We start from the raw sequence: 10,317 nt of genomic DNA, 5'->3' as shown, positions 1-10,317 counted from the left end.
CGCGCTGTCTGGTGCTGACATGACCACGCCAGCTTTCCTGTGATTCGTGTCTCCGAGAGGTGTTTTCCCAGCTTTCTCTTTTTTACCTGCCTTTACATTAAAGTGGGTTTCTCCGAGATACCATAGTCAGGCTTTCTCGTGTTTATTCCTGTGTGGCAATGTCCTCACTTGGTGCGTTCGGACCGTTCACGGTTAGCGTAGATGTTAAGAACTGAACTTAGATCTACTCCTTTATCTCTGTTTGTGCCTCTGTTTCCCCTTTCCTGCCCTTCCCCGGAGTGTTCGAAATCTTACTACTGCACGTCAGCGTCACTTTCTGGGTGCGTGCGTGCACGTGTGTGTCTGGTCACATGAGGGGGCTCGGCCACGCGCCCAGCCTCCCACAGGGATCGGAGTTAACTAGACGCTCTGCCCCTCCCGTCGTGTCACTGCTGTGGGCATCCCCAAGTGTTAGGACTTTTGCTTTCAACAGTCAAGTGTATGTTTAAAAATGAGAGGGAAAATGACCTCTTCTGTGTACTCGGACATCGACTGTTTCTGCTGCTCTTCCCCCGTTCCTGAAGACACACACGTCCCTGTGGCGTCGCTTCCTGGTGACCCGAAGAGTGCCTCTGGCAGCTCCCTCTGGAGCCCGTCGGCATGACCGCCTCGTACTTGCCCTTCGCCCAGGAGTGTCTGTCTCCTTCCTTCCCAAAGCACGTTTGGACGAGACACTCCAGGCTGACCGCTGTCTGCCGGCACGTTCCAGACCCTGCTCCGTGTCTTCTGGCCTCTGCGGTTTCTGATCCCAACTGCTTGTTTGGGTCGTTGGTCCTCTGGACAGCTTTCATTTCACCTAGAGCCTTCTACATTCTTTTTCTTTGCCTTCAACTTTTTACCAGTTTAGTTATGATATGTCTGGGCGCGGCTTTCTTTGGATTTGCCCGTTGGGGGGTGGTCACTGCAATTCTTACGTCTCTAAGTTAAAGTCTTTCCTCAAATGCGAGAAATTTTCGGCCAGTCTTTCTCCATTTCCCTGCTATCATGTTTCTCCTCTCTTGGGATTTTTTTTTTTAAAGATTTTTATTATTCAAGGGCACCTGTGTGCACACGCATGTGAGAGAGAAAAGTGAGCACAAGCAGGGGGAGCGGGAGAGGGAGAAGCAGGCTTCCCGCCGAGCAGGGAGCCCCGTGCGGGACTCAATCCCAGGACCCTGAGATCATGACTTGAGCCGAGGGCAGACACTTCACGACGGAGCCCCCCAGGCGCCGCTCTCTCACGATTTTACTAACACAATGTTGGACCTTCTCGTCCTCTCTCACCGGTCCCTGCGGCATGGACGAGCCCACACTCTTCTGTCTCTTCTCCAGACCCGACGATGTCTATTGGCTGATCACAGCTCACACGGGCTATCCTGGACACCTCCTCTCTGCGATGGTTAATTTTTTGGATTTTTGGTGTATTTTCCGGTTCTGAAATACGCATTTTGCTCTTGTGTCTTCTCTGCTCCCCAGCTGCGATTTTCCGTCTGTTTCAGCGTGTTTAACTTGGCCTTCGGGGATGTAGCTGCCGTCCTTGCTTTCATGTGTTTGAACGTCCCACCACCTGGATCTGAGCTGGTACCTGCGACTGTCTTTCCCCTGGGAAACGGGTCACAGATACCAGCTTTGTGTGGTGAGTGACTGGGGGTTGTAAACCCGGCATCCTGGCTGCCGCGTCGACTCTGGGTCTGTCGTGATCCTCAGACTGATTTTTGGCCAGCAGCCTGGCTGCCTCAGACCACAGGTTGTGCCGACCTCCAGTGGCCGCCGTGAGCGTCGTGCGTTCTTGTGCACGCGGACGGGGCAGCAGGCGTCCCTCCTGAGTTTGTGGCCAGGCAGTGGCCACGGAGAGCAGACACCGCCAGAAGCCCACGTGTTGTCGGGACAATGCCCCACACCCTGCCTCATGTCCCCCCGTTTTCTCCCTGGGTACGGCAGGGTTTCAGGGAGACCCTATGGGGTGGCCGTAAGTGGGGAGGGGGCACATGCCTCCTCAGGGCAGGGCACACGGGGGCCGGGGGACCCCCATCTATAGCCGGCAGCCCCCATTCTGTAACTGGGTGCCCAACCCCATCCTGGACGGTGCCCCCATCTCATCCTGGGTGCGCCCTCCTCCTAATTCCCCATCCCCTGCTGTTAAACTTTCATGCTGCCTGTACTGGGGACAGACGTGCATCCCACCAAGATGGTCCCAGTGCCCGGTCCTCAGCCCTCCTTCCTGCCCCAGCTCCCCACGTAGTGCTCTCTAGTCTGATGGCCCCATGGCCCCCCTAAGCCTCTCCCACCTGTTTCCCTGCCCCCACTGATCCTGGGCAGGACCCCACTCTGCCACCAGGGGTCTGAACTCAGTTCTCACTTGTCTGCAGTGTTCCACGTTCTCTGCCCTGTAGGTTAGAACGAAGGTGGGTCAGGGTCACATAGGTGGTGTTTTAGGACCGGGGTTCAGTGCTGGGCAGGATCAGTGTGAGCTCATCCTAGCTCCCTGCACACGCACGCACACACACACACACACACACACACACACACAGGAGCTGCAAGCCAGGCAACCTCCGGGGCCAGAGCCTAGGAGTCAGCTCAAGGTCATGCTGGGTTTCAGGGCAGAACCTCCTTCGATGAACAGAATAAACATGTACGAAGAGAAAAGGTGATTAATTGGCACATAAGGTCTAACTTCTTAGACACTGAGAGAGGACAAGGTTCCCTCCCCAACTTCCCGGCTGTTGCAGGAGATGCGGGTGCCCCTTACCCGGGTCAGGAGGACGCCTGGGCTGCAGTCGGATGCTCGCTGTGCTCCCCATGCCAGGGAGCGGGCCACGCAGACCCAGGCAGGTTCTCCAGGCACCCACTGTGGGACGGGGGTGGTCGGAGCCCTGACATCCCACCGCACAGCCCCCAGCTCCTGGGTCCAGGGGAGCAAAGGGAAAGGAGAGGGGTCCACCCTGCCCGTGGGGGGTCTGCACGTCCCCTACCGAGGCCTCCATGCCCTTGGACCAGCAGCTGCAGAGTAGGGCAGGTTGCCGGACGGAAAGGCAGCCTGTTTCTCCTTGTCTGTGAGAACCACCCTTATGGCCACTGCGCAGCCTTGGGGCGGATGGCTGTTACCAGAAACAGATGGGTGGGGACCAGCAGCCAGACGGACACCGTCAATGCCAGTTTCCTGCAAAATCCCCCAAATTAGCTGGCAGAGAGCCCCCTCCTGGCTGAGGCTGGCATTACACCTCCAAATCTGGTTTTCAGCTCTTGTGCACCCCCCCACCCTCCCGCCCCCGGGGTAACTTGTCTGCAGCCCATGGTGGCCTCCAAGTGCAGGACACCCCCATCCTTCTTGCTGTTGCCTGCCTGCTCTCTGGGGCATCTGGCTTCCCACTGGGCTGGGACTCCAAACCAGACCCCCTGCTGGAGGAACCCAACTGACCAGCCTCCCTCACCTCAGTGCACACGGAGACCGGGGTGACCCTGTGCCTTGCTACCGGCAGCTGCCCAGAGCGGTCAGCCAGAGTGCCAGAGCCCCGCCCGGTGCACTGAGGACCCTCACCTGCCCCACGTCCCCAGCCCCCGGGTCATTCGAGGCAGGCGCGGTGGAGTGAGCGCCCGGTAGGGGCCAACGTGCCATGTTTCAGGGACATGAGAGGAGCCGCACTCGACCCCACCAGCTGCCCCACGGACCCCATTCCACGAGGCTGCAGACCATGCAGGCATCAACTTTAATACGGGGCTGACCTGTGAGGGGGCTGGGAGGGTCCCCTTTCCGTTTCAGGTGGGAGGGAGACGTCACCGGGATTGTCTAACAGCAAGACGAGTCAGCCGGAGAGCCGCCGCCCCCCCCCCCCCGCCCCGACAGCATCCGCCCCGTTGGAGCGCCCCAGGGGGCCCAGCAGGCTCCAAGGCGACGGGGGCCGCATCCTCCGAGCAGGCCCGTCAGCACCTCTGGGAACCCCAGGGAGACCACTGGCTCCCCAGGAATGTCCCTCTGCAGCAGGGTTGAGCTCCCGCTGGTGCCAAGGACCGGTCAGGGTTCGGCCGCCGTCAGCCCAGCAGGTGTGCGTCCACCCCCGCCGGCCCAACACCGCCGGACATCGACACAGAAGAGGGGAGGTTTCCAGCCCCGAACCGATGCGGAGACTGGGCAGGTCAGGAAGCCAGGCCAAGGCAGGGACTCCCTAACTGGAGCCTCGGCCAGCCGACAGGAGCAGCAGGAAGAAGTGAGGGAGGGCGGGCAAGGAAGCCGGGTTCGACGCGCCCTCCCGAGACGACAGCAAGCTGCGGAGAAGGCGGCCCGCGGAGCCTTGCAGGGCCGGGGACAGGAGCGTGGCCAGCACCAGGAGCCTTGGGCCTGCCTGTGGCCGCGTGGGAGCCGCAGCGTCAGAAGCTACGTGTGGCTGGAGGGTCTGAATGTTGCCATTTAATCCGGAAACGAGAGTAGGCCGCAGCGCCAGGAAAATGCCCTGCAGAGCCCTCCTGGTACCAAGCCCCATGCGCCACGCTGCGCCGTCAGCACCTGACCGGCCTGGCCTGGCGTCGGCCTCCCGGGAGCCGGGTCAGGGCTGGCCATGCACCCAAACTCTGTGGGCCCCAGGCTCTGGGGAGTCCCCGCCAGTCCCGCGGGAGGAGCCCAAGTTATGAGGCCGCCACCAGCTCCACCTGCCTGGGCTTGGCCTCGTGGGGGACTTTCTCTGCGGAGGGAAGAAAGAGGAGTTGGCCGAGAAGACAAGACCTGAGAGGCAGAAACTTCCAGAGAAGGAGGGGAGGTGGGAAGGAGCAGGACCCAGGACAGTGTGCTCCGGACAGGGCCTGCGGGGCCCGAGGCGCAGGCAGGGGGCCTGACGTGAGGGAGGGTGGGGAGAGGGGCAGAAAGAAACGTGGAGGGCCACCAGCCACGTGGGGCCCTGCTGTCCAGAGGACGGCTCGTCCTGGGCCAGACATGACCTTTTCCCAGCTCTGCCTGTGGGCTACGCCTCTCTGAACAGGGTTAGGCGCAAGAGGGTCACCCCGTCCCGGAGACCTGGGCCCAACCCCAGAGTGAGGCCTGTACTTAGCCTGCCCCGCTGGGGAGGTAGGAACCGCCTCACCGAGTGGAACGGGGGGAAGGGAAGGACCTTGTGGCCCAGGCATTTTGTTCTAGAACTGCCTGTTCTCTGAAGGACAGGACAAGAAGCGTACCTGGTTTCTTTTCGGGAAGGGGCTCTGAAGGAACCTCTGGGAGCTCTATCTGCTCCTACAAGAAACAGAGGGCAGAGGCTGTAGGACGCCGTTGCAGGAAGCCCCCGCGCTGAAGCCCCCGCCGCGGCTGGCACCACGGAGACCTCAGTCACCCCAGGGGGCTTCCCAGGAGATCCCGGCTCCGAACCTGGCCATGCACTTGGGCACACGTACGTTCCCGGGCCCCGGAGCCACAGAGGCGCCCGCTGTGCCGGCTTGAGGGCAGGTCTGTGCTAGAGCTGCCTGTCCCCGGGGGCACCCCTGGCGGCTCGGGGCATTTGGGTCCTCGGGAGGAAGTGCCCACGGGACACCGAAGGGCAGAGAGCAGCGACACCAGCTAGCTGCTCCTCCCGCGGGCACAGGGAGCGGCAGGCGGGGGGCACAGGGAGAATGCGGCGCCCCGAGGCGGTGGCCCAGAGACGGAGACCGCTCAGTCAGGGAGTGGACACAGGGCTCAGGCCCGCGTGAGACAACGTCAGCGGCACTCAGGGTTACGTGTGCGCACGACAGCCAGCGACTAGGCCAAAACGGGAAGGGCCACCCCCGAGATCACAGAACCACATTCTGTCCTCCGGAGGGGCCGACGGAGCCGGAAGTCAGCATGTCTGTGCCCTCCCGGCCGCCGGGCTACGGGCGGCCCCAGCCTCTGGCAACCTCCTCAGGCGGGCAGCCCCGAAACCGTCTCCCCGGGCCGGCTTCCCCCGTGTCAGCCCGGCCCGCGAGGAGACGGGCCTCGGTGCAGCACAAACGCTGGTCGTTTTAGGAACGCCGACCGCAACGACAGGACTGTGTGCTCCCCAAGACCAGTGACCACCACGGGCAGAAGCCACCTGGGGTCTCGTCGCCGGAGTGACTGTGCCCGGTTCTGGGAGGTCCCGTCACCGGAGTGACTGTGCCCGGTTCTGGGAGGTCCTATTACCTGAGTGATCGCGTTCAGCTCCTCCAAGATGGCCTCTTCATCCTCCTGAGTGAAGTTTCCTGCCAAGAGCTCGTCTATTTGCTGTGAAAGGAGAGGCAGAGGTGAGGACCGGGGCCAGGCTGGGGAAGGAGACCGCCCGTGGTTCAAGGCCCCCCCAACTTGAGAAAAGCTGACCACCACCAGCACGGGCAGGCGCGGTCCTCGAGGGCGGCCGCTGGGCTCTCGCGCAGGTGGCAGGTGGCCCCGTGGCCCGGCAGCACCTACCCGCTGGTACTCCACGGCCTCCTGGGTCTCCTCCAGTGTCCGCTCCACTTCCTCTATGGACATCACCTAACCGGTTCGGAGGGAGTCTCGTCAGCGAGGCCCCGGCAGAAGCCCTGGTGGTAAGGCCACCCGGACCGGAGGGCACCAGCCAGGCCGCGCGGAACACGACACGGTTCCGGTTGTCTCTGCCGTGGGCTGGGCCCGTGCAGAGACTCCGGAGCTCGGCCCCCACTGCTCAGACTCCTGCCGGCCCTTCGCCCCAGACCTCCGGCACCTCAACCAGCCCTAGGAGGTCCAGGCAGAAACGAGCAAAAAGGCGTCAGAAACTTTCTCAGGGCGGCTGACGTCATCTCGTTTGGGTTCAAAGAAGAGCCTCTGCTTGACCGGCAGGGACCCACCGGGCGGACGGGCGGAGCAGCTGGTGGCTGGGGCGCTCTGCGGGGCCCCTGCTGTCCCCTCCCTCCTTTTGCCACCACCTCTAGGCCGCATCCTGTGATGAGGCGGTGTTCACCTCCTCCAGGAAGCCCTCCCAGTGAGCCCACCACACCCTTCGTGCACCCTCACCGGACTGCTCTTCCAGTCACATGACCACCTGCGGACCTAGTTTCTGGTCTGCGCCCATCACCCCGCTCTCAGGTCAATGCCGAGTGCGTCCGCCACCATCACGGCCTCCTGGTAGCACTGGCTTTCCCACGTTCCCGGCTGGCACCTGCTGCTCCTGGCCCATGGCCTGGGCACAGGTGTGGCCTGGGGCACGAGCCCGTCCCCTCGTTCGCCCAGCTCCCCTCCCTTCTGCCCCCAGCCCTGCCAGGACCCACCTGATGCATCTTTTTCAGACACTCGTTTCCGATCTGCAGCCCTTCGACCACCTTCATCTCAATCTGGGTGAACTCGATGCTCTGGACCTGGGGAGGATGTCGAGGCAGCCCCAGTGGTCATGTGTCTGCCCTCCCCTCCTCCCCCGTCCCCCCGCCGCTCGCCCCACCGACCATCGTTTCCAGGCTGGTGATTTGGTTTTCTGTCTTGTCCAGAAGCTGCTCCCGGTACCGCTTCTTCTTGAGCAGCAGCTTGGCCCGTCTGCAGAGGGAACCCCCACGGTGACCCGGTGGCCGGCATGGCTGTTGGTGGCCTTGCCGGGCGTGGACTGGCCTCCTGGGCCTACGCCCCCCACCCCTGGCTCCAGGCCCACAGGGGACTGAAGCTCCTTCTTGCACGGCCTGCCCTGGGCCCCACTCACTCCTTCTTCCCGTCCCGCAGCAGCTGCCTGGCGATCCCGCGCTCGCGCTCCAGCTGCTGCGTGATCCTCTTCTGGTACTGCTTCAGCCTGTCCCGCTGCTGCTTCAGTTGCTGCGGGAGAGCAGGCCCGGGTCGGCCGCACGCCCTCGCCGCCCCTGCGCCCGCCACCCAGCACCCCCGCGGCCGCCCCTGCGGCACACCCTCTAACAGAGCTCTCCGTGGGGACAAAGGGCACATGGGGCAAGGGCTGGCGACACGGCTGTCACCACTGGGGGGGACCATGCTCCTGGCACCATGGTGTGCAGGCGAGGGGTGCTGCCCAGCGTCCTGCAAGGCCCAGGACACCCCACAGAGAGGGGCAGCCAGCCCGTGTCCACCTCGCTGAGAGGGAGAGCCTGCTCTCAGCGGCGTCACCGCACAGCACGGCTGTGGGCGCTGGGGGGGGGGGGGGGCAGGTCAGAGCGCCGCCACGGCCTGCAGGGTTCAGAGACAACCCAGAAGGGCCCCGGAGGGGAGAGCCACCGGCCCACCCAGCCACAGCGAGGGTCGGGGCCTTCCAGCCGGGCTCTGATGCGTCCCGACGTGGCCGCTCCCTGCCTCTGCTGCTGGGGACCCGTCGGAGCTGACGCTGCCGCCACGTTCAACTGGAGTGTTTGCGTGATCGTGCCCAGCAGCTGGGACCCCGGGTACTGTCCCAGGAGGGACGGGGGGGGGGGGCATTTAACGTGTCAGTCAATCCTGCCCTAGTCTAGACCACTCACATTTCCTTCAAGTTTTGCCATTTCAGAGGACGCTACGGTGAGCGCGTGGGGGCACAGGGCATTTCTCCTACGTGTCTTTATCTCTAGGATCGGTCGCCGTGAGCTGATTAAGTTACTTAAGTGGAAAGGTCGGTACACCTTTAAGTCTCGGTGTAGTGAGAAACCCTCCGCCAGTGTAGACGCGTCTGCAGGGGCCCGCTTCTCGGCTCCTCAGCACCTGCCCAGGGCCACATGGCCGGCGGGGCGGGCTGGGTGCCGGCTGCGCGCAGTCTCCTTGGCAGTGGACGGTGCCCACTCTCCCGCCCCGAGGCCCAGAGACACCGTGGGCAGCCTACGTGCGTCCTCTCCGCTCTGGCGGCTGTTCCTCCCGGAGCCCCCACCCCTGCCCAGGGCCACTGTCCCAGCTGGGCGCGTCCAGAGCACCGAAGACCGCAGGACGCAGCAGCGTCCACGCTGCTTAGGGAAACCAGACGCAGCGGCGGAGGGTCAGGGACAGACGGCGCCCCGGCCGGGAGTTCCCAGCTTTACATCGGAGGGACCGGCCAGTCGTCGGGCTTACTGTGCGCGGACCGCGCTGCTCCGGGCTGGGCACGCCCAGCGGGGCTCCCGGCCAGGACAAGGGCCTCCTTGAAGAGAAGCCCAGAGGTGGGTCCTTGGAACAGGAGAGAACCGCGGGGGCTGCCCGCTGGGGGGTCCGCCAGGCGCGCCCCCGCTCCTCGGGTTTCCTCCAGGGACACCCGTGCCAGACTCGGCTCCATCCGGGGAGCCTCAGTCAAGGCCCTTCACGACAGCAGGTCCCTGCGGCCGGCGCGAGGCCACCTGAGACTCGGCCCGTTTCTCTCTCGGACCCCACGCCGGGCTGCCCGCCAGGCTGGCCGGAGCGCGAGCGAGGGTACGCGGGGCGGCGGTCCGCGGCCACCCCTCCTGGCGCCTCCGACGCGCCGTCCCTCCTAGGCCGTCCTGCGTCCGGGCCGCTGAGGCCGAGTGCGCCGCGGGGCAGCCGGGGTCCGCGGGGCCGCCCGGGGTCTGCGGGGGCCGCCCGGGGCCGTGTGCGGGGCTGGCAGCGCGGCGCTCCCGCGGGGCTCCGGGGCTCCGAGGCTCCGGGGCGCCCGACCACCCGGCGGGACCGGCCCCCCTCCGGGGCCGCGGCGCCGACCCCCTGCAGCGCGCGCTCGCCCGCAGACCACGAGCGGCTGCGACCCCGCGCGACTCTCCGCGCCGCCCGGACCCCGCGGCCCCGTCCCGCCCTCGCCCGGGTCGCCCGCCGCCCGCGGTCCGGCGCCGCCACCCGCGGCCAGAAGCCCGCCCGGCGGAGCGGCAGGCCCTCCCGGGGGCCGCGCAGCCCCGCCCCGCTGTCCCCCGCCGCCGCCGCGGGGCCCGGCTCTCACCAGGACGGCCTTGTCTTGCTCGGTGACCCGGCTCTGCTTCTTGCGGCCGAACAGGTTGCCCATGGCGCCCCGGCCCGCGGCCCCGCCCGCCGCGCCCCCTCGCCGCCCTCGCGGCCTCCGTACCGAAGCCCCGCCCCCGACGGCGGCCGCGCGAGGCCAGGCGCCGCAGAAGGCGAAGCGCGCGCGGGCGAGCGGCGGGCGGTCCAGGGATCCGGATCCGCCCTCGCCGGACTCGGCGACGGCGGCCCGAGGATGCTGCCGGCCGGGCCGTTTCGCCTGCGCTGCGGAATGCCCTGCAGCTGCAGATTGAGACCCAAAGTTGCCGTCGCCGTGTACGTGGGATCCTTGCGAGGGAACCGGGGGCCGAAGTCTAGTGCGCGAGCCCCTGCGCGCCGGCGGGTGCGGGCCACGGAGCGCTGCGCCCGGCGGTCCCGGTCCGGCCTGCGGGCTTCCAGGTGCGTGCGACGGCTACCGGGCGGCCGGCCGGCCTGCGGGCTCACTCTGGGTCCGCGCGGCCTGCGGCTCAGCC

At 65.6% G+C, this 10,317-nt stretch overlaps 1 protein-coding gene across 1 annotated transcript; it reads right to left on the bottom strand.

Annotated features, from left to right (window-relative positions):
- Nucleotides 1–3,702: 3,702 nt before the first annotated feature.
- On the bottom strand, nucleotides 3,703–9,887 carry CHMP6 (charged multivesicular body protein 6). Its single transcript, XM_045984040.1, has 8 exons — nucleotides 9,789–9,887; nucleotides 7,641–7,750; nucleotides 7,393–7,480; nucleotides 7,222–7,308; nucleotides 6,404–6,469; nucleotides 6,140–6,220; nucleotides 5,182–5,236; nucleotides 3,703–4,694 (listed from the first exon to the last, which is right to left on the bottom strand). Exons 1-8 carry the CDS (start codon nucleotides 9,849–9,851, stop codon nucleotides 4,639–4,641), a joined length of 606 nt encoding a protein of 201 aa, XP_045839996.1. The 5' UTR covers nucleotides 9,852–9,887; the 3' UTR covers nucleotides 3,703–4,638.
- Between the last annotated feature and the right edge of the window lie 430 nt (nucleotides 9,888–10,317).

The sequence above is a fragment of the Meles meles genome, chromosome 18 (assembly GCF_922984935.1).
Source record: "Meles meles chromosome 18, mMelMel3.1 paternal haplotype, whole genome shotgun sequence".
Classification (NCBI taxonomy): domain Eukaryota; kingdom Metazoa; phylum Chordata; class Mammalia; order Carnivora; family Mustelidae; genus Meles; species Meles meles.
Note: the sequence above shows the minus strand (reverse complement) of the source record. Positions and strands in the feature narration are given on the sequence as shown.

Bases quoted from the DNA above. Each gene is read 5' to 3' on its own strand.
- CHMP6 (XM_045984040.1), bottom strand. From the start codon at position 9,851: ATGGGCAACCTGTTCGGCCGCAAGAAGCAGAGCCGGGTCACCGAGCAA. The intron at 6,221-6,403 runs GTAGGTGCTGCC...CTCCTTTCACAG, and splicing joins AGGCCGTGGAGTACCAGCGG to CAAATAGACGAGCTCTTGGC. The intron at 5,237-6,139 runs GTAATAGGACCT...TGTTTCTTGTAG, and splicing joins AGCTGAACGCGATCACTCAG to GAGCAGATAGAGCTCCCAGA.